A 24,270-nucleotide genomic window follows, 5' to 3' on the forward strand; every position below is an offset into this window, starting at 1 on the left:
TGCATTGTAAAGGCTAAGCCAACAGACTGCTTCAATATTTGCATGTTGATTTAAGGGAACTGAGAGTGAATTAGCCTATGTGTATGTGGCTGTGCAGTGCATGTGTCATCCACATGCAGTGAGTTTATGTAGTGAGTGTGTCTGTAAATAGCTAGGCTTGGCTTGTGTGATTGCAGAGAGAGAGACACCAAAGGAGTAAGACACGTGTGTGTGTGTGTGTGTGTGTGTGTGCGTGCGCGCCCGCTTTGGCAATGTTTTCCCCCAGCCAATTGACATGAGAAAACATTGCCAAAGAAAAAGTGGAACAATAATCAAAATAAAATAATATAGGCCTATATGTACGTATTCAAAGGGGATTTATTAAAAAATTGAATTGATATTGAAAAAGTAAGACTTTTTCTACCTATTTTCTAGACAGATTGCATATCATGATATTACTGTATTTTGGCCTGCGGCGTGGTATGCTACTGTTTTATGTTATTTATTTTAGATAGATTGAACTGGTTAACCTCGTGTCACCAGACTTTCCACCTACTAAGGAGGAAACTGCCTGCAGCTAGGTTATACAGAACTGGCATCGCCCGCTGCATGGAGCAACAATATACTTGATCAATGATCTGCGTGTTGGACTCTCTAATGCCGTTGCAATGCCGTTATCAACGGAATTAGAGCTATGTGTTGGACTCTGCTCCATACTCTAAGCTCTGCTCACGGTGCTCAGTGCTGCGCTTGATACTTTCAGCCTTTCATAAATCCACCAGTTTCTCGTCGATTGTGTCTTCACAGTCTCACTGTGTGTGTGTGTGATAACAACTACAAGACATACGCCACCACCCATGTGCAGTGTACAAAAACATAGATATATGTCTATGTACAAAAATACAAAATAAAACGTACAAATATGATACCTCTCGATTGGCCTACATGTCCCAGATTGCTTTGCGCTACACTGACCCAGCCCAGCCCAGCCCAGCCCAGCCCACTCCCCTCCCAACTATTCTCTTGTCGACTTAACTTTTTGCACTGATTTGATAGCTTGACTGTTTGGGGCTTGAAACTGTTACACTTCAGCCTGTGTCATCGCCGTTAGCCGTAGTCTTCATCCTGCTAACCATCATATTTTAAAAATAAAACACAACGTCCGATGATGATTCATTGACGCTGAAGATGTCTCCTAGCTTCCTTGGACCAGAGACGGCTTGGGAAGATCGCTTTACCACGGAGGAGGATACTAACGTTTCAGACGAGTTGTTGTGACTAGGCCGCTGCTTATGTTCCGCTATGGCCCCTGCAGGGTTGCAAACAGGGAGTGGATGGGCATGTCGATGAGCCAGACCGAGACACACCGGGAGATGAGAGCCTGCTGGATAGGAAAAATAATTAGCTTATTAGCAATAAATACAACGCTGGCACCTGACTTTGCTGACATGACGTCTTTTTCAAACCACTCCTCGGTTTAATGTATGTTAACCGAGACACGACCAGTCTTACATGAAGTTGCAGCAAAGTAACGTTACATCTTAATAATAAAGAGTTAACACTATATATAGTTTTATTGGCCCTCGAGGCTAACCGTGAAGCTAGCCGTGCTAGCTTCACATTAACATTGTATTAATCGCGCCAATGTCTTGCTTTTATTCACTCACATTTAGGGAGATTTGGAGGAATTTGGTTGTCGAACACTAACATTAATGACATCGCTGCTTGGACTACTACGTGCTTTTTTGTCTTCCACTTGATTTGTCATCGAGACAGATTGTGATCAATGGCAATTTGATTTGCTGAGCATGATAGACTGAAGAAGCCTTTACTTGTGTGTTCTAAGACGCTTCATTTGGGGGGCTATAGCACGTCTTGGCACCTGCCTTCTTGGAGGAACGTTACCTTGTACAAATCTAACAAACCAAACTAGTTGCCATGGAGGGAAATACACAGAAAACCACCGCCTTAGCCCGAGAATTATCACGGACCTTTAGCAGCTACAACAAGCACTCCATCCAACTGAAAAAGAACCTGAAAGAGACTAATGCATTCTTTCGGGAAATCCGACAGAATTACAGCAACGCTTGTGCATCAGCCATCAGCTCGGAGGGCGCTTCTCTGGAGGCAGGTGAGTTGAGTTCCTGCACCTGCTACAGAACAGTCGGCATCTGTCAGCAACACACACACACTCTCTCTCTATTAACATTTAATACTTTGTTTTAGCAAAACGTGAAGATGTATCCCTTTCTATCGCCATTGTGAGAAAAAATTGGTAGAAAGAGCAGCATTCTTCTGCTGTCAAATTATTTGTATGCGTCCAATGGAAAATAGATATTACAGGGTTAGGTAAAATGAAAGTGATTAAGGCTCCTTATCAAAAGCATGTTTAGGTCAGGCCGTGTGTGTGTGGGGGGGATTGTGTGTGTGTGTATGGGGGGGGGGGGGTGGTTGGGTAATAGGGTATATGAGAGAGAGCGAGTGTAGTGAGCTGGTTCACATTTCATGGGAGCAATTTATCACACAGAGAGCTTATCTGTGTCCAAACAGATTCCACACATTGGACCTGAAGCCCTGAACTCTTACTGTTTTTGTATGCTGATTCACATCTACAGAGTTAGGTATTGCTGTTAAGGTTTGTGGCATGTTTGTAGCCAATTCTTGTTTTGTGGTTTCTCTTTTCATGGTGAGGGAAGTGAAATGGACCAAGTCTTCAGTTTCGCAGGTATCCACCATATCAGGGCTGTTATAGGACCACTATGCGTGCAAACTTTCATGGCAATTGGATGCTGAATTCATGATTTGTGGCATTTAGTGCAAAACAGGCCCCTCCTGCAAACTTTGGAAGACAATCGTAGTCGGAATGGAATCTGACAAATCTGACCGATACATCTTGATCATGTGACCGACCACACTACAGAGATAATGTGTACCTTTTGTTTGAGTTAGTAGAAGTAGTAGCAAGAAGTGTTTGGAATAAAACAAAAAATGGCAGAAACCTTTGACAGGCGGAACTGGGCGTTGCCCATGTGCAGAGTTGCGCTTTGATCCAAGGAATCCAGGGAAAACCTTAGTTATTGGCTAAAAGGTGAAGCAATTAGAAAAATCCTAATTGGTCCAAGGTTGCTGGAGAATAGCTGTTCATAGACTGACGGGCAAGACAGACAGGAATGAAAACATCGTCTCCGGCCTGGTGGAAACAATAACAGTGTTGAAAACCCTTTCTAACTTGGAGTATCTATAGTTCACAGCAGGGACGAATTATTTTCATAATCTTCATGGGGGCCCGTTCCCCCCATTTCCAGTTAAACTTCTAATCAATAATCTTTCAGAAGGTGATCAGTAAAGCAAAATGTGGTAGGATAGTGTTGCCAATTGCTTGCCAAAAATCGCTGATTAAATCTTTTTGGTTAATACCACAAACTATGAACTTGGCTTCAACCTTTAACTTGCCCTGATTGTGGAAACTTTTGGTGTAGCCCATAGCTATTTGTATTCCCCTCCAATAACTGGTATTTTCTCCTGTGTCTTAGGGCAGCTGAGCTGCATCTCTTTCCCCAGTCATGAGGAAGAGTTCCTGCGCAACACAGTGGGAGCTGCCCCTTACATCCTGGTGCTGGGCCAGGACTGTGCTGCCCGTTATCAGCTGCTCAATTGCCTCCTGGGCGAGAGACTGTTGCCACTGGGCCCAGAGGCTGGGGAGGCTTGTGAAGGGGTGCAAGGCTCCGTCTGCAAGAGAAGAAAGTTGTGCTTTACCCACGGGAGACAGACACGGCTCAGCCTGGCACTGCCAGGCCAGTATGAGCTGGTGCACAGTGTGCAGCTGGCAGCCAACTGTGGCCGCTGGGACACGGTTCCCCGGGAGGACCTGGAGATCCATGAGGAGTGTGAAGACCCTGCCCATAGACTCGCTGAGCTGGAGATCACTCTGCACCACCCACTGCTGCAGGTAGGCCTGTCACATGATCGCAATTGTTTTTGATGCAACGCTGACGAAGGCCGTAGGCCGAACTGCGTTCGTTGTTGAGCTGTCTGCTTGCAGCATACCATACCTATTTAAGATGAAACAATAAAGTGCCTTAAAGGACTGTTCCGTGAGTGCTGGTATTCTCCTTCTTCAAACGCAATTATTTTTGCTCATGGTCGTCATAATGGTTTCCATGTTGAGAAAGGTTCAAACATTTTTGAAACATTTTCAGAAATAGTGGAAATAGAAGATCTACAAGCTCACAACGTGCCATGCGGTGTGAGCTTGCCATTATACATTATTTATCTTTGTGTATTTAAGTTTGTCATATCTGCCCTATGCTGTCCAACTCTTTGTTTACATGGCCTAAACGCCACGCAATTAGATTGTCAATCACGATTATTTGTGTGACATTGGCAATTAATTGTCAAGTAATATGTTATAATCGTGACAGCCCTAGCTGCAGGTAGGCTTCAGCTTGTAGCCCAGGCAAAAGAACATCACTGTTAGAAAAATATAATATTGATGGATGCAGCCATTATAATTCTTTTTTTTTTTTTTTAAGATATTTTTTTGCGGCTTACGCCTTTTATTGGTTTTTGAAGGGACAGACAGTAGGCTGACAGGAAACGGGAGAGAGATGGGGGAAGACATGCAGTAAAGGCCGTGTCGGGCTCGGGAGTCGAACCCGCGGCACACTGCGACTGGATTACCAGTCGGGTGCCCAGACGGTTACGCCACCGCCTGGGCGCCATTATAATTCTAACTAGAAAAAGTTCCCCTCGGGGCACAGGTTTCCACCAGGTCAGGTTGTGGCCTCCTGGTGGTGCTATAATAGGCCAATGTGAAAAGGGTGACATTTCTTCTTACGCCTTGGATGGCAATTGGATGATTTGAGGCATTTTGTTCCAAAAATGGGTTTTGCAAAAATCCACCTGTTGGTGGCGCTATAACGCCACCAACTACAGATTTCACGTAAATTGCACGCTCCGTTCATGATTTGAGGTTTTTTGTTAAAAACCGGGCAATCCTGCAAACTTTGAAAGCCAATGTTAGCCAATTAGGTTGGAATATGAAATATCGGACAGATCCGTCTTGAACACATACACTATAGAGATAGTGTGTAACGATTTGTGGGATATTTGGACAGAATCTGGAAGAGTAATATTTTATTTTTCAAAAGTCGGCCTCCTGGTGCTATAACAGGCCGTTCTGGCATCGACCAGGTTAACAGTGCCGGAGATTAGCTGTTAACAAACAGAAGGACGGACACACACACACACACGGACGGAGTGCAAAACATACTCTCTCCCCATGCCTTCGGCCTGGTGGAGACAATAAAGTGCTTTACATATTCAAACAATCAGTCTTATTTGGGTCATCAAATTTGTTTTTGACTCACGTCAAAATGTAGTTAAACTTGGCGTTAATGGCTCCGCTTTTTCCCTATATTTTGCTAAGCAGCATGCTAAGCAAAATCAGGGAACGCTATGCAAAATCCCTCGCAGGTATACAAGAGCGGGACCATAGCAAGACAGTTAATCTGATTTAATTTGAGTCATGCAAACTTGAATGCATTTTACCATTAAAGTCATAGAACATTGAATTCAGTTTAGAGCCATGCAAACATTTAAATGTTAATGCAATGTAAGACTTTGAACTATAAGGTGGAGGCTAGGGTGGTGGAGGCAAGCTTTTCCAGCAGCAGCAGTGAGTGGCAGTAATTGAAAAGCAGAGATCCAGAGTGGGAGGACGCTGTACAGACCACCTTGATGAGGTGTGATATGCCGCTTTTCCTCCCTGAAATTTCACCAGGGAGGGGAGGGTGGGGGGTGGGGTGTGACAAGGCAAGAGGCGGCAGAGTCGGATAATCCCCACATACAACAAAACACCAAGAGAGTAGGCCTAAAAGAGAACAGAACAGAAAAGTTTCAGTCATATAGTCCGAATTCACTGTAGCAGTCTTTTCATAAATTATATTTGTACTTAGACTGTCGTGAAAGTTTATAATATTTAGAGAAATTAAACGTTTCAAACACCAAAGTAGTAGTAGTTGTGAATTAGCAAACCCGACATTTGGACTGAATGTTTCCTTTATCCTCACTATTTTCGCCAAAGTTTTTATATTTGTTGTTTCTCATAAGCGTGCGTCCGTTCTCCTTCAACAACACAGGTGTCTGTCTGTGCCTTGACTTCTGTCCACTCGCCCGGTATTGCCACTGCGGCTTCCCAGCCCCTCCCACCCCTCACTAGATCACGTTTATGACTCCGGTGCCCTGCATGAACTAACGCAATGCTTCATTAGCACAGGTTCCTTCAGTATATCTGGGATTATTTATAGCCACACCAACCTTTATACATAATACTATTGCTAATTTGTCACTGGTTATATATTTCCTTAGTGTCATGTTTATGATATATATAATATAATATAAACCAGTTGTGGCTGATTGGCTTAGCTGGAAGTGAACTCAGATTACTGATTAGAGCTGATTATTCAGTGTTATTCTGCCTTTCCTTTTACTTGATCTAGGCTAGTAAAGGCTACAGTTTAGGAATTCAGGGATGTAGAGGCTGATTGAATTCTTCCGTTTATGTTTTCAAGCATCTTTTGAAGGACACACAATCCACAGGTTCGTGCTCAGGGTCACCACATGCTTGCATGTTGTGGAGTAAGGAAGTAGTGCTTAACCTTAGTGGTACAGCCATGCGGCTCTCCGCCTGTGGGACCTGATGATCAGAGCATCTGGGGTTAACTGATTTGTCGTGGTCAGTGGATTGTAGTCATTCCTTATCACGTGTGGTGTGTGGAAAATGTTGTTTAATCCTTTAGACAAAGGCCTCTCGGCAGGTCCCAGTGGAAGCTTTGCCTCAGACAGCCCCAGCCAGCATTGCTTTCTAGGCTGCCACCCGCCCCCCCCTTACGTAATGGCCCTGGTCTGGTGCGATTCACATGACCAGGCCACATAAAAAAAATCCCCCAACTCCATTGCTGTGATGGGGTTACCATGGTTATGGCTGAATCCCAGGTCACTGTTATACAGTTAATCATCATGGATGATGGATCATTCATGTTTTTCTTTCTGTTGTTTACTTACCTCGGGTCACCATCCCAAATTGAGTACAGTATCAGCTGTTGTAAGTAAGAGCTGTTGAATCATGATCTAATAGAGAAACAATGTATTGATTCACTCCTTTAACACACAATTCAATCTACAGTCATTTGCTTCATGTAATACTAATGTAAACAAATATTATAATTCATTTCAGTTTCTGTCAGCCCCCTGTATCTCTCCAGTCTGTTCTGACTTTCTGTGGCAGAAAGTCAGTCCTTTATGTTTACATTTGGACATAAACAGATGAGTTATTGTTTGGAACAGCTGAGTCATTGTCTGGAAGACGTGCACTTCATGTGAGAGAGATGCAGTGCAGAATGAATCTCTTATTTATGCTGGACTTGATCGTTTCAGTGTGAGTTACATTGTGTTACATTCACTTGCATTTTGTTTTTAGGAAATAACTTATTCCAAAATGGCTTTCAGTTTAGTGTTGTGCAGTCGACTACAGTGTTCTTTTAGTTGGGTTAATGGTGTAATAATTGGGGATTTAGTTTACTTGTTTACCTAGAGGTACTGTATGTGAAGGCACAGAACTTCTCAGCTCACTGTGATATTCACACAACCCTGACAGAATCACAACACCCTGTTTCAGAGAGGCCAAGAGATGAGAGAGCCAACTTGCTAATTATCACCCCCTTCCATCGCAGTGTTTCCTTGTGCATCTTACCGCCACCTAGACACACAGTAACACACGGGACATAAATGTTGCCAGCCTATTGCCACATTTCTCAAAATGCTTTTGAGCTCCATAGGCCATTATGAATGATCACTGTGAGCCTGCCACAAGTTCATACAGCCTACAGCCTAAAACGCCCCACTTATTAGCAAAGGGCTGAGACATTAGCATACTCTCTCGAAGTGTGCTATTAAAAGAAATTGGTGAATTTGGATACAGCAATTTATCTGTTTGTATTTTAATGTATATAACTGGGTCAGACAGAAAACATGGGTCTGCTCTGTAAGCGTGCAAGGCGTAAAGCACTTTAAGATGAATGTGAGGACTGACAGAGTGGAGAAAAATGGCTTTGTGAAACCCAATGATTTTATCATCACTGCTGCTGTTGGAAATACACTGCATGAAGGCCATTGAAAGATTCTGCTTATTTTGATTAGTTGTGGGCAAATGTTTGCAGGCTATCTTTGTTCCAGAGAGACTGCTCAGTTGGTATCGGCTCTTGTTTCTTGGAGACAGGACTGACTGTCTCTTTTGTGTGGCTGCGTTAGTCATTTCTGCCTCTCTTTCACCCCATTTCTCTCTTCACCCCCCACCACATTCACTGACTCCATCTCACGCTCTCTCCGATTCTATTTTTGTTTATGTTGTAATTTATCAAAAGCTGTGCACATCTCTGCACATCTTTAACCTTTGGCCTTTGTATTGCCCTGCCATAACCTTTCCCATGACCACCATAGATGGGGTTATGTTCAGAAATGGAAGTAGCATGTGAAATAGAAATTATGATGAATTTCCTTTTTAAAATCAGGAGGTCAGACGAATTGGAGACATGTGTGTGTTGAACAGTAGGCCTGTTATGAGTATGACATAATTGCCTAATCCCAATTATTTGAGACGATCACAATTATTTTGCATAACCGACATAATCATATCGTGTTAAATTATTTTCCAAAAAATTGTGGAATTAGCAGATCTACAAGTTTGCAATTTAATTTTGATTTATATGTTCAACACAATTGTATAATTAATTGCAATATTGAATATTTTTATGACAATGAATCGTCAAGCCCTATATGAACAGTTGATCTGATGGAAGAAACACTGTTCATTTTCAGGAAGCAAAGATCATGGTGGCACCGTGTTCAAGCATCCAGCCCATAGAAGAGGCCCTGGACGATTGCACTCGCAGTATTACCCCCATCATACTCTACGCCCTCAACCAGGACTCCCTCAGTACGGAGCAGGTCGCCGACCTTCGAAAGGTCAAAGAGATGCTCCCTTTCCCCATCTGCTTCATTCGCATCCCTGCGACGCTGCCAGAGGCATCCCCCGAGCCTGGCCGCCGAGCAGAGAAGGAAAAAGAAAGAGACAGGGAGAGAGAGAAGAGCCCGCTATATAAGCACCTACTCTCCTTAGGCTTCCTCAGCACCCAGGCGGGGAACTGCTCCTGCGGCGCCCCCACGCAGACGCCCAGCACGGGCACCAAGCCGCAGAGCGTGCTGGGGGAGGCTTTTGAAAGACTGCATCGGCTCCTGGTGCCGTTTGCCCGCCAGGTGCTTCAGAACCAGCAGGTGGAGGCCGCCAACATTCTCAATGGGGTGCATTCTCGGTGTCTGGATCTGTTCATCAACCAGGTTAGTGTCTGTATGGGAGAGAGAGTACCATCTCCATCTGTTAGTACAGGAATTCTATAGAAAATACAGGATCAACCTCAATCTAATTGCAAAAAAACCAAACTCAGCTGATTTTGTATCTTCAATATATCCTGAATAACAGAAAAAAAGTTGCCTGGAATTGTCTGAGGGGAAAGTGTTAAATGGCCTGTACAGTATGGCCACCATATACATCCAGTATAAGGCAAATATTTTCTAAATTTCCTTTTGCTTTAAGTAGCATGTGACATGTCAAACCCATTGTGTGTGAATGGGTGAATGTAATGCACAATCTATGTAAAGCGCCTTGGATAAAGGCGCTATATAAATGTTATTAACCAGTCCAATTCTTTATTGATGGTTATTAATTATTGACTAGACTTAGGGTCCAGCCTGCAGCCTCGGTTGCAATGTTTCTGATGCACTGCTTCTGACTTGCTACTATATGCTCTTATTGCAGGCGTTCGATATGCAGAGGGACCTGCAGATAACGCCGCGCAGGCTAGAATACACACGGGAGAAAGAAGGCGAACTGTTCACCTCCCTCATGGCCATCGCCAACCGTAAGCAGGAGGAGATGAAGGAGATGATTGTGGAGACGCTCGGCAGCATGAAAGAACAGCTGCTCGAGGACGCTGCTAACCTGGAGTTCACAGGTCAGCGCTGCAGTTACCTGCTAAACTATGTTTGAAATATTATAAACAAGATCTACAATGTAACGAAGGTTTTCATATAGTTGTAGACAGTGGAGTAAAATGTAACGAACGTTTTCATATAGTTATAGTGGAGTAAAATAATATTTGTCTGAGATGTCGTGGAGTAGAAGTAAAAGTATTGAAATTTGGTAAGTAAAAATACCTCAAAATGGTACTTAAGTACAGTACTTGAGTAAATGTACTTAGTTATTTTCCACCACTGGTTTTGTAGCAGACTTCTCTGAAGAGTGGTTTGGTTGTTTTGAATCATTTTCAAGATGGTGTACTGTATATCTATGACCGTCAGTGACATCTGCTTCAAATAACATAATTGACTTTGTCAACCATTCAATGTCCGTACAGTAGTAATTATAATAAATTATAATTTTTAGTAGGGAGACAACCTTCAACCACTGCTTCACCCTGTCCTAGTATAGTATTAAATACCATACAGATTGGTTAAAAATAATAAGTCCCAGATTGTAGCTTTAATGTACCCTAACGGCCGGGCTACACCAGGCTTTTCGTGCACAAAACGTGCACGTTTACCCTAAATTTAGGTCCAGTCCTATTTTAAAAAACGCACGTGCGGGCCGCGTGTTTAGGGTAAACGCGCGAGAAAAGCCTGGTGTAGCTTGGCCGTTAGTCTTGCTACGAGTGTGAAGGTGTTTTTGTTTGCGTCTGTCTCTCAGCTAGATAAGTTGCATCAGGATTAATCTGCAAACATGTGAATTGATGACAGAGGTAGTAAGTTATAAAAAATAAAAAAAAAGACAATTGTAACTTTTTAGTTTTTCTTTTGTTGGTTTATTTACACTAGGCAGAACAGAGAGCTAGGATTGTCTTGTATTTCACCACCAATTGACATAATGTTCTTTCAGTTATGTTAGTTAGGGTGTTTCTTTTTTCATTGCGTACCATTTCCCTGTTGAAGTTCCATTGAGATACAGAATCTATTTTTTAGGGTAGCAGCAATACAAAAACAAAACATTTCACTACTTGGCAAATGTTTCAGTATAAAACTATTATACTGTTTCCTACAATGTGTATATATATATTACAGCAAATGTAATTTATTTGACTGTAAAACAACAGTTTACCTTCTGAGGTTGTCGGTGGCAAAACAAGCAGTGATTGTTTCATTAACCCATGAAGACCTGATGCTCATTCTACAAATCCCTTCTACAAATGCCTTCTAAAACGTTCTCAAACGATTTTTCTATCAAGAACCTTGGCTGCGGACCACCATCTGAAGGCTAAAATTGAACATCTTCAACATTTATTTACTATCCTTTGACTGATGCAATTAAGATTCTGTTCCAAATGTACACAAAATGTGTATGTTTATCCTTAAAGGTACATTTCACTGCTGGAAGAAACTGCAGTCACTCAATGTTAATAGTATTTGTATATTACACACATAAAAACCCCAGGAAAGCATTTTTTGTGTCCTAAACATCATTAAAATAAGCTCTGGTTCCAAAAGGGGTGAAGTGGCCCTTTAAGTCATGTTCATTGTATTTTTGGTTGGAGATCAACAGTGGGGCCAGTCCTATAATAGCACTATAAATGCAAACACATGTAACAGACTGAGTGAGTCACTCATGAATTTACACCATTGGTGGTCTGGCCGAATGTTGGAGTATCTTCATAGGCCATTGCAATTTTAAAATGATTTGGCGGGAACAGTGGTTCCACAGTCTTTATGCCCACAAGGATTATCCCTGCAGGGTTAGTATGCTGCGAATTTACAGTGCTAATTCATACAGTACGGTATATACATAACATGTGGTAGACTGCACAGGATTTCACAATTTCCTGACACACTCTCTCCACAGACATCATTGTGACAACCAATGGAGACCCTGTCACATCAAAGGAGATAAAATCCTGCATCCACCAGATCCAGGAACTGATCGTGGTTCGGTTGAACCAGGCAGTTGCCAACAAGCTGATCAGTTCCGTGGACTACTTGAGGGAGAGCTTTGTAGGAACGTTGGAACGTTGTCTCAGCAGCCTAGAGAAATCCCACATTGATTCCTCTGTCCACAATGTCACTTCCAACCACAATGTCACTTCCAATCACCTCAAACAGGTCAGCTGGGATCCATCCAGATTAAAGCTTTATATAATAAATAATATCATAAAGTTAAACTAGCACAAGTGCAGTACAGAAAGAAAACAATTTTGAATATCAATCAATATCAACGTACTGTTAGGGTTAATTTCCCAGCCCCTAAATGGCAAAAGCCTGCATGTTAAATGTGTTGGAATCATGGGGTATATTTTTCCCTCATCTGCCATGCCTTCTCTCCTCTGCCTTAGATATTAAATGCTGCCTATCACGTGGAAGTGACCTTTCACTCTGGATCCTCTGTTACACGTCTGGTGTGGGAGCAGATCAAACAGGTAGGTGCTACTGTAACACACACATCTATCAAAATAATTGGGTGATTTATATGGTGGGAATGAGCAATTAGCCATTTTGTTCAAATTGTAGTTTGTTTTACTCTCTCTCCTGTAGATAATCCAAAGGATAACGTTTGTGAACCCACCTGCCATCAGCCCAGAGTGGAAGCGGAAGGTGGCCCAGGATGCCATAGAAAGCCTCAGTGCTGCCAAGCTGGCGAGGAGCATTTGCTCTCAGTTCAGAACACGCCTCAACAGCTCCCATGATGCTTTTGCTGCTTCTCTGCGCCAGGTGAGCTTCCTCTGTTGTTGACTGTCGCTGATTTTTGGCCTGTCACAATTATTACATAATCGTTTAATTTCAATTATTTCAGATAATCTGAATTATTTTTGCGTAATTGTTTCCATGTTGAAAAATAGTAAAAAAAAATATTCGCACGGGACTAGTATTACTCCAGGACCCCAGAGAGAGATGTGCGATATCCACAGCACAGCATAGGGACATTACATTCTCCTCAGACATATTCATATATCTTGCTAAAGAGTGTATAAATTAATCAAAACTGAGTAGCCTACATTTCCATCTACAAGGCTCAAATCTCATGTGAAAAAATACAATTACGTGTATGGCAGCAATTTAATTAATTTAAAATGTGCATAGCCTATATTGTTGGATTAATTGCATCATTCCAGCTGTGCAAAAGTAGCCTATAGGTCAGATCAATTAGGCGGTCACGCAGCGCAAGGTCTGATTTAAGCTGACCAACTTCCCTTAAAGGTTTAAACCACAACATGACATGGCTCTTCAGCAAAACCAGATTGAAAACATAGGCATTCTTCATGTCCTCACTCCAAAACTGGATTATTTCTTCAATAGACTGGAGGATCAATCAGGTGGGCTAATACTTTATTGGCATGTAACACTGGTTGGTACAAATATATGTTCTCATCAGAGCACGACTGTGTGTGTATATCTGCGCACCAACTTTATTTAAGAAGCTAGTGTTTTCTGTCATGAGACCTTTGATTCATTAGAGAGAGAGAATTCGCTCTCCGTCTCTCTCTCTCTCTCTCTCTCTCTCTCTCTCTCTCAAAAGCCGTAGTGAGAGCGAGAGAAAAGTGAAACATGAATGTATATATGCACGCACGCACGCTACATTTAAAGTTGTACAATTGGATTATTGGTAGCCTATATACTGGCAGATGATAATGGCACAAGGGGAACTTAATAATCAGACTTTGAACATTATAAGATAGAGTTTGCATGACAGAATTCCGTGTGGTAGCCTATAGCAAAGCAATGTAACCAGAGTGGGTGCTTGTTGTCTCAGTATTTATTAAAAAAGAAAAAAAGACAAGAAAGAAACTCAATTCTACCCCAAATCACAGACATGGTCGATTCGCACGGGATTAGTATTACCCCGGGACCCTGGTATTTGCTGAATTATGGTAGGTCATTTGGCCTGTAATTATTACAGCCCAAATCACCGACATGGGCGATTCGCACGTGATATTATTGTTGTTAGTATTATTTATGATTATTATTTTTCAAATGTGTTATGTATGTTGCTGCTGTCCTCTGTGATTATTCCATATATTACCTGAGGTCCTGGGGTAATACTAATCCTGTGTTAATAGGGCTTTTTATAACGATAAACTCTGAGACTGTCCAAATTGACTGTTATGGGTCCATTTGGTTGTAGCCTACCCGCCGAGAAGTCACTGGGCAGTAGGCAGTGTATCTTTTTGTCTCTTTCACTTTCGCTCTTTCTTAATTTGTGTCCTTCCTTCTTTCCTTTCTTTCTCTTCCTCCTTATCTAAATCTGGTGGTTGTGCTTACTTGTAATTTTTGTTGTAATTTTTGCTTTGTTGTAATTTTCTTTCTTTCCTATTTTTTGGCCGTTGAGGTATGCACCCTAACCACTTTATCGGGTCTATTAGGGTGTTCCAGTTAAATCCATTTCAGAAGACAATAATGATGGTCCTTAATAATTGTCATAATTTAATTTATCTGTAAGGTGTCTGTCCATACACACACACTGCCTGACGCTTCAGCCATCCATAATTGCAGCATATATTGCAGTATATATCAGTATGTCTCCTGTGTATGGATGGATACTAATGCATAGTAATAATTCTTTATATTAAATAATAAATATGTTTCCTCCCGTCATTACAATTGAGGAAATACCACAAAATTGTCCATTTGACTTGCAGCCCCTGCTCAACATAAGAATACATTCACCATAATGCGTTGTCACAGTCCATCCAATATCAAGGAATTAATTAGGGATTCATCTGTAGCATAATCGGAATTGGCCATATCGGCCATAAAAATGCCATATCGGAATGGTCTCAAAATAATACAGATTATTTAATCGGTTTTCACCGGCAATACAATTTAAAAAAATCTACATTTAATTTGTGTACTTCTCATTCAGTAGTCATTCAGTTGTGAAAACAGACACTAGGAAAAGTATTATGCTATTATATGCTATTATTATATTGATTGATTGAATACTTTATTAACAGGCTTTGGGCCAAGCCCCTAGGGCCTAGGCTTGTTTCCATTGTGGTCCTCGGTATCAGCGGATATGACCCTGCAAATTTCACAATCCCCTAGAATTAATATCACTAGATTTAACAGGAGGGAATTCTGACGACTATTACAAAGCTGTATAATATGAACTGAACATGCACAAGTTAACAATTTAATGAAATTGCCCTAATAATCAGAGTAAAGCCTATGACAGGCATTCGAATGGCTTTTTCAGTCACTTCAAAGCCTCTCTTTGATTAGCTTCCAAATGACAGTAGGCCTTGAACAGGCCAGTCATGTGATTCTGGTGGAAGGTAGTGCTCTGATCAGCAGGCTCATACGCCATGCACTGGAACACATTGATTAGCAGTTGATGCTAATTGATTATTTCTGTCGCGCTGCTTGTTTCCACCCGTCCATGCAGAGGCATCATTTCAGAAAAATGTGTTTTGTGCTTGCGTGCATGTTTGCAGTTGGAGGAAGGCCATACAGGACGCCTGGAGCGTACCGAAGACCTGTGGTTGCGTGTTAGAAAAGACCACGCCCCTCGTTTGGCACGTCTATCTCTGGAGAGCCGGTCCCTCAGAGATGTTCTGCTGCATGGTGAGTCATTGTGACAAAACGCACAGTCAAATCCTCCGTGTTCATTTAACTCAGAGAGGGTCGCATTCATACACTCACGGAGTTATGTTAACACTGAGGATCAAATGGTCTTTAATTTATCGAACAATACTCTACTGTTGATCTCTGAATTGTTATGTCAGAGAAAATGAATTCCCTCACAGTTACAAATTTAGAGCTGTCGAAACTAACCCATTAGATGTACAATTAAAATGTATAGCATGGTGCAATAAATGTTACGTAGCTTGCGGAGTGAGTTCAGTCAGATATACTGGATGGGTTTCATTTCTTGCATACATATACTCAAGGGGTTAATATGCTGCATTTCTATGTGTATTCAGTGTGTGCAAGACCCAGATGTAATTCGCTGATGTGGCAGTCAGCTGCACAATTGGGCGGGGTATTTAAGCTCACTTAGGCCTGACTCACAGCTTCGCAACAGATTGATGTATAGCTGATGCATGAGACTTATTGACTGATGCAAGCTCATATGGTTTGACACAACATTTGTGTTGTATGAGCTATGAGGGGGTGGGGGGCAGTCGTAACACAGACGAAAGCCGTACAACACAAATGTTGTGTCAAACCATGTGACTTCCATTGGAAATGCATTGGGGCAAGATTGTAAACGAACCCTTTCATACATCTAGCATGCATCAATGTTGTATGCTAGATGCGAAGGTGTGAGCTGGGCCCTAGACTGCATGCTTCTTCCTGCCTTCCTTCTGCATATGGTTCCTGGTTGTTATGTGATGTTTGCTCCCACCACCACCCCAGCATCACCAATGGGCTCTGCTATTTCTGTTCCCCATGGGGGGTTGTTATTGTGTATCTATCTCTCTGCTCTTAATGTTTAATGATGGTGTTTAATTGTGCCGAGTAGGGAGAAAAATGTAGCGGAGCCGAACGCCAAGATAAAATAATATATGCACACTTCTGACTGAAACATGGTCATCATGTTTTGTTAACTAAATGCTTTCTGAGTCAACTGCATTGCTTTGTGAATGCTTTCTGACTCAACTGCATTGCTTTGTGTTCTAACAGGCAAGCCGAAGCTTGGGCGCGAGTTGGGCCGTGGCCAGTATGGAGTGGTGTACCTGTGTGACAACTGGGGTGGTCGCTACCCATGTGCCTTGAAATCTGTGGTACCACCCGATGATAAACACTGGAATGATCTGGCTCTTGAATTTCATTACACAAGGTGAGTCAGTGGAGGGTGAAATTGCAGAATTAGAGGCAGCACGCATAGAGATAAACTTGATAAATGGTGCTTTCCTATTGCATGGAACCGACTCAGCTTGACTAGACTTGACCCGACTAGCTTTGTTTTCCACCCTCAATGAAACCTGTTGGTTTGGTGTGTCCAACCACCACACCCTGCTTATTTAATACGTGCTGATATGTTGACATACTGTTACATACATCATTAACTTTTTGAGGCACAGAAGTCACTTGTTCCGGAGCACGAGCAGTCGAGCACACAAATACATTTTAAATCGGCTAACTTTAAGTTGGTTTTGGTGAATTCATGTTTGAATATTAGTTTATTTACAAGTTTAATAGCCTAACTCTTAGGAATTCATTATTGGGTGAGTGCACACGCCGTGCTGAGCAGATTTAGGCAGCACATGTTGGTCTGCTAACCACGAGCGGATGGGACCAATCTATGGCTGTGTATTTGGAATACATGAAATGTATGCAAGATCACAGACATTCTAGGGCTAACAAGTTAACAGAAGTCCATCGATCGGTATGCTTTGTCAATAGACCGGGTCGTCTATTTGCTGAATAGCGTATAGTTTTTTAATTCATGTTCTTGATTTGATTTTCAAACATGTTTTAAATGTTTCATGTAATCATCGAGTCACTCGTTTAGCACAAAGAAAGTAGTGATAATGGCCAGTTGCCGTATAAAATAAATGACGTAGGGTAGTGCTTCCATTTGAAAGTAAAGAAAGAAGCCACAGAATTATTTTGTGGTTCGGTTTGCCACAAAATAATGTCAGACTATATTGTACATTTTTAATGCACTTGTCCAGAAAGATGTATTACTTGTCCCGGACAACAGGACAAGCCTTAATGTCAAGAACCTGCATAAAATGTTGTTTTTTATTTTTTTATGTGAGCATATTGTGTTGGGAAGTGGCATAATCTTAAAATTTATTTTTTTGTTCAATTTAAAAGAAATAGCAGACTGCAGAAAGAGTCACTATGTGATGTATTGTGAGCTTATAAATTGGCTAAGTATATATAGTAGGGCTTAACGGTAAGTGGTTAATGCTGATTGAAGTATTTATTAACAGTTTGGAGAATTACAGTACATTTCAAGCACAACTCGATACAAAACTATTAACTGTGGACGACACCATAAAGCATTACACTTGTTTACAATAGGGTCCACAATTTTCAATTCATCATAACATCGAGACGTACAAATATACACTTCTATATAGCCAAAAACAGGAAATCATCATAGAGGAGCTAAGAAGGGAAAAGAGACGTACAGTGAGCAAACAAAGGGGTGGGTGGGGGATTCAGGTGCCCTTTGAGAGCGTTTTTTACGGAGTCAAGGGATTTGCATGTCTTCAGGCTGTTGGTAGGGCGTTCCACATTTTTGTGGCATAGGAGCGAAATTAATTTAGTCCCTTGTTAGTGCTGAATCTGGGTTGCACATGGTTTGTTGAACTCCCTCTGTTGTTGTGGGTGTGGACTTCGTTGACATTAATAGTATTTAGAAGGAACACGTTATTCCGACCAGTTCCTTTCCCCTCCATCAGGCGCCCCGGCTGGCCAGGGGAAGGTAGTTTAGAGACCAGGATTACTGCATGTTTTTGTGAGGGTACCTACCCTGGTCCATGTTATTGGTCAAACTCACACAGTGGCCATTTTTCACTTAGTCAGTACAGTACAACATGAGAGCAAAATGTTACTAGTAACTTGGAGAGAGAATCATGGATGACATAGAAGGCTATGATGGGTTTGCCCCCCTGTGGACATCTCAAGAAGAGTTTCACAGTGTGTGTCTGTCTGGAGTGGGCGCGGCCTGACTCTGAGACTGTCGAGGTCTCTGAGGACATAATAACTGACCCTCTCACCTCTGTTAGAGCAACAGTGACCTACAGCGGACACACCCACCTGTTGACACCTAAGGGTGCCCGGCGGACCGTGTTGGATATGTTCCAACATCGGCAACAACAACACTGGACTGGTCTCAAACTCCAGGGGAAACTGGCTTGCCTTCCCCATACTGACCATTCTGTTTCCCATTCATTTATAAGGAACACTGCTCTCAATGAGGACATTATCACCTTTACAGTAAAAGCCAGGCTACAGATCCTTCCCACCAAACTCAACCTTTCCCTCTGGTTTCCCTCCACCCATGCACCTCATTGCTTGCATCACACCACAGGGCTTGTTACAGAAACCATGTCACACATTCTGAATGGCTGTTATGCCTATAAAGGGCTTTACATAGCACGCCACGACAGAATAGTTGATCTCATAACAAAGGACATACAGTATCTAAACATTTCATAGTCTGTGAGAATGTACAAACATTCCTGTGTCAAACCTTCCATGTTTCAACTGTACTGAAAATACTGATATTTTTGCACATCTCTCTGCTAACACACCAGATGTTGTTGTGGTCAATGAAGAAAACGGATCAGTTTTCATTCTTGAAATGGCCTGCACCTGATTCTAGCTTTAAGGAAGGACCAAAGTCATTAAGTACCAGCCGCTCCTCCAGACCATCATTGAACTAGGCTATAGGTGCAATCTACTTGTGTTTATCTTCGGCAGCCAAGGACACGTACACAGTTTGGTTGTAAGAGGCTTCCAACAACTTGGGATGCCAAAAAAGCAGACAAACGGCTTGCGAAATTCTGTGCAATCTCTTCCACTATCGGTAGCCGCCAAATATGGCGAAGACGCTGTTACTTGTACCCCTGAAGGGTGTGTGGGTATTTGTCCGGGATTTGCTGATTGCACTCTGTACAGCACCTTGTAAATATTTGTGTCCTTTTATTGTATCTCTTATGTGACATAAATGTGTGTGTGTGTGTGTGTGTGTGTGTGTGTGTGTGTGTGTGTCCTTTTTAGATCCCTGCCAAAGCATGAGCGCCTGGTGGACTTGCATGGCTCTGTCATTGATCACACCTACGGAGGTGGTTCCAGCATTGCTGTTCTACTTATTATGGAGCGACTACACAGGGACCTCTATACAGGCTTAAAGGTGACTTGTTACTGCAGTAGTAGGCAACCTTAGGCACGGCTGCCAACATTGGCATAGGGGAGAGTGATCACTGGCATAAATAAAATACAAAAAAAGACAAAAGTATCATTAAATCCTGCACATAATTCTACATGCATTCAAACTTTGAACTCTGACTGGGCCGTCTGGGAGATAGGTGGGTCATTTGCTCTGAGACAATGTCCTGATGTTAAAGAAAATATTTCAATATTTTCAAATCTGTTGAATATTGTCTTTTGATGTGGTGTTATTAATAAAAAATAATGTTTATGGCACACTGACTAGCAAGAAAATCAAAGCATGGCACTTCATGTCAAAATGGTTGCCGACCCCTGCTGCACTGTATAGAAAAGAACAGAGGGGCTGTACTCTGATATATAGTTGGTGCAATGTTCACAACTATCCATATTCACCAACGGTCATGTTGGTTTGTGTGTTCCAGGCTGGTCTTCCACTAAGGGAGAGACTTATGATTGCTCTGGATGTGGTGGAAGGGATTCGCTTTTTGCACGGCCAGGGTCTCTTGCATAGAGACATAAAGCTGAAGAATGTTTTGGTGAGTATGGAGCCTTTGACAGTGGGGTTGAAAGGAGGACTATGGAAAGGCAGTGGCATAGATCAGTTAAATTGGAATCGATGAGCATAAATTGACGTGACATTTTGAGATGGTTAGTGTTTATGTATTGTTGTTGGTACAGCACAATAAATACCTCATCGCCTTCAATTCACACATACCACTGTGTCAACTTTTAAAGAGGCCATATTTTTAGAACATTTTTCCTCCAAGTTGGATTTAACACTATTTATAATATGGGTGCTGGTACTTTAACAAATGGCACATCAAAGTAGCTCTATTTCTGTGACCAAATTCTTCATTATGTCTTGATGTCCGGTGTTCCTTGTCCCTCCCACAGCTGGACAAACAGAATCGAGCGAAGATCACAGATTTGGGCTTCTGCAAACCGGAAGCCATGATGTCCGGCAGTGTCGTTGGAACTCCCATCCACATGGCCCCTGAGCTGTTCACAGGTAAGATTACCAAGCAGTCATGTTTGCTATGACATCAACCAATGAATCCATAAATGTGCATCACTTGTTTACATCATTCCCAGCCTATAAATAATGAATATATAAACATACATTGTCGTCATTTTAAATTAAATTATACACTTTAGCTGATGTGTCACAGTATTATATAATATTACATCTTTCCCTACAGGAAAATATGATAACTCTGTAGATGTCTATGCCTTTGGGATCCTTTTTTGGTACCTCTGTACTGGTTCAGTAAAACTCCCAGAATCCTTCGAGAAATGCTCTACGAAGGACCAGCTCTGGAACAATGTTAAAAAAGGTGAAATACATTAGAACTGCTTTCTCAAAGAATTATGCCCCAATTCACAACAACCCGACAACATGATCCCTGTATGACATTTGAGTCCTTTGAGTTTATCCTTTTGCTCTTACACACTTTGATCATGGCTACCTTGTGTATGACAATCAAACTAGAAAGAATAAGCACAACACAGTCACAACAAGTAAAACTATTTTATATAACTGATATATTTTGTACAACTGATATGTAAGTCTTCTGAGCTCGGCTCAGAAGACTTACATATCAGCAAAAGAATGGCATCACTCACAGTAGTGTCCTTCAGGTTAAAGTAAGTGCTTTTATTCAGATATGAGGGCTGGCATTTTTTAGCTGTCTTGAGTATGACCCCATGCGGCAAGTTTGACACGCAAGAACAAAATGTCTATCGTGTCAATTATATTCAGCTCTGGTCTGTCAGCAGATTTTGTGTCTCTAAACTCTGTTGTCTTTTCTCTCCAGGTGCCAGGCCAGAGCGCTTGGCCAGTTTTGATGCAGAATGCTGGCAGCTGATGGAGGCTTGCTGGAATGGAGACCCTTCCCTGAGGCCTCTGCTTGGCATCGTAGAGCCCAGTCTGCAAAGTATCATGGCGCGACTCTGTAACTGCATCTCAGATCAGAAAAGCAGTAGCCTCGAGGACTCAAACTGAAACACTCCAGATGAAATTAAATACAAACACTTGTAAAAATACATTCCCTAAAATATTATCAGTGAAAAGTATTTTTGTTGTATTTATGACAAAAGCTCTCGGCACAGTATTTCTGAAGGACATGACGCAGACAACCAAATAATGTTATGTCCAAGATGTCTTCCTTACTTCCCAAGATTTACATTATTTATGAGTTGATACAAGACAGATGTGTTCCCAAAATGTGTTTTATTTGTTTGTGTTCTGTGTATTTGTATACAAATGTAAGCCTACACTATGCTTTTCTATTAGCTGCCATGCTAATTGCTGCTTGATCATACGATTGTTTGTTACTAGATGAGAAATGTTTTAAAAGTAGTCCGTTCCCAGTATTATAAAGTTATATAAAAAATATTAATTTTAGATTGTATTTAAACTGAACATATTGCATCTATACAAATACTTTTTTTAAATAAAATGTTGAAAATCTGTTAATATATTGTCATTGCTTTATGTATTTTAGCTGGAAGATATGTCAGCAAATTAGTATGTCTACTATTACTATTCTTGGGACAGAATAAATATTGCTTCCATGTTAAATTGTGATTTCAATGATCTTATTGAGCTGAGGATAAGTACATTGAAGACAAGTAAAATTATCTGTATAATGTATTGCGACAAGTAGTGAGCTATTTGAAAACGTTTAATGGGACTTTCTGTATAATGAGTACTTGGTACTTTATATTTTGTTGCCCATACTTTTACTCTACTGTAAAATTGTATTGCAGGACTTTTACATGTAGGATTACGTGAAGTGACAAATATCACCCTCCAAACACTCGACAAGGCCAGATACACATTGGAACCCACAACCTCTGCGGTGGTGGTGGTGCACTTTCCCAGTGCACCGCACAAGGAGGCTTTAGTGAACCCATGTAAAAATATACAGAACTATACATCGTTAATTAATGCACATTGTCAATGCTCAAATCCAGCTCTTTATTTAGTGATTAAAACAGCCCTCATAGTAGTATAAACTACTGTGCCAATTAAATAATAGTACCTGAAGGAGATTTCTGTGAGTGCTAGTAATCCCTCTTGACTGTAAACCTTTCTAGACAATGCACCCTGTAAAAAACGACTAGAATTTTGAATGGTGCTTTCATCCTCTTAAGTTATATAATTATCAGTGCCTCGAACAGCTTCAGAGAGTACAGTACATACAGTAACTTCTGAAAGGCTACTATGAGTGTGTTCATACAAATCACGTAAGAGTAGGAAGGCTGGCAAGTAGAAGTGACCACTAAGGCAAATCCCATAGGAAAAACAAAAAAGTATTTAAAAGCAAATATTATGCGGAGCCAGACTATGAGATGAAAGTGTTCAGAGGAAGCTGCAGAGATCTGGAGAGGCCCTGATCTCTATTAATACTTGGCTTGAGATGAAGTTTCAAGATTTATATATCATTTTCAGAGCATGTTCATTTGAATGATAATCGATTGTGTTTCGGCTTGGATCAATGGAACTAACGTAGTATAGCCCACTTTATTTTTATCGTTATAAAATGAAAACACTTAAAGGTTTTAATGACAAAATACCATGTCCTTTTAAAATCTTTTTGTTTTTTACATCATTAATAGATTCAAGTACACAGTTGTTCCTTACTTAGATTAACTTTTTGTTTTCAAATATGATGCTTTGTATGGTTCTTTGTCAATTATTTGGGGGCCCACTCACAACCTCGTGTCCCACAGGTTGGATATCGCTGATGTAATGTTTGCATTCTGTGCGCATGTCATTATTTATTCTGATAACTGTCTAAGTAATTTTTAAGTGATCTTTTGTATGTTAGCCTTCAATTAGTAAAGTTGAAACAGTCCTGCAATAAGATATATAGACTAGGCGTGATTTCAGTAATATCTCACACACACACACACACACACACACACACACACACACACACACACACACACAGAGCTTATAACTCTAGATAACACTGGACATCAACTTTGACCTTATTTACCTTATACTTACTGTGTAAAAATGAAACTAATAAAACTGCTTTTCATTGATGTGATTAAAATTATAAAACAATATATAGATAAGGTTTCACCCTGCTATCCGTTCAGAGTGATACAGAGAGAGGTGGGAGGTCAGGAGACTCAGGACACATCATCATGAAACTGAAAGTGTTTGTTATCTTTTATGAAGTAATAACAGGTAGACACAGCAATGCTGCTGAAGACCTTTCTGTCTGCCATTAACCTTTATTGAGTTTTATTGGAGGTTCAATCAAAGGTTTATGATTTCCATGAAACCATGTGGTTTCAAGAGAATAACCGTCTGATACACAGCTCAGC

At 41.3% G+C, this 24,270-nt stretch overlaps 1 protein-coding gene across 1 annotated transcript; it reads left to right on the plus strand.

The window, feature by feature from the left end:
* Positions 1-963: 963 nt before the first annotated feature.
* dstyk (dual serine/threonine and tyrosine protein kinase) lies at positions 964-22,407 on the plus strand. The gene is made up of 14 exons (XM_079511285.1): positions 964-2,110; positions 3,513-3,928; positions 8,857-9,375; positions 9,854-10,049; positions 11,927-12,183; positions 12,414-12,497; positions 12,613-12,789; positions 15,510-15,639; positions 16,702-16,858; positions 19,759-19,891; positions 20,352-20,465; positions 20,824-20,938; positions 21,129-21,263; positions 21,744-22,407. The coding sequence occupies exons 1-14, from the start codon at positions 1,918-1,920 to the stop codon at positions 21,929-21,931; spliced, it is 2,814 nt and encodes a 937-aa protein (XP_079367411.1). The 5' UTR covers positions 964-1,917; the 3' UTR covers positions 21,932-22,407.
* Positions 22,408-24,270: the final 1,863 nt, after the last annotated feature.

This window comes from Electrona antarctica, assembly GCF_951216825.1.
Source record: "Electrona antarctica genome assembly, chromosome: 9".
In the NCBI taxonomy this organism is placed as follows: Eukaryota; Metazoa; Chordata; class Actinopteri; order Myctophiformes; family Myctophidae; genus Electrona; species Electrona antarctica.

Bases quoted from the DNA above. Each gene is read 5' to 3' on its own strand.
- dstyk (XM_079511285.1), top strand. From the start codon at position 1,918: ATGGAGGGAAATACACAGAAAACCACCGCCTTAGCCCGAGAATTATCA. The intron at 10,050-11,926 runs GTCAGCGCTGCA...CTCTCTCCACAG, and splicing joins TGCTAACCTGGAGTTCACAG to ACATCATTGTGACAACCAAT. The intron at 12,184-12,413 runs GTCAGCTGGGAT...CCTCTGCCTTAG, and splicing joins CTTCCAATCACCTCAAACAG to ATATTAAATGCTGCCTATCA.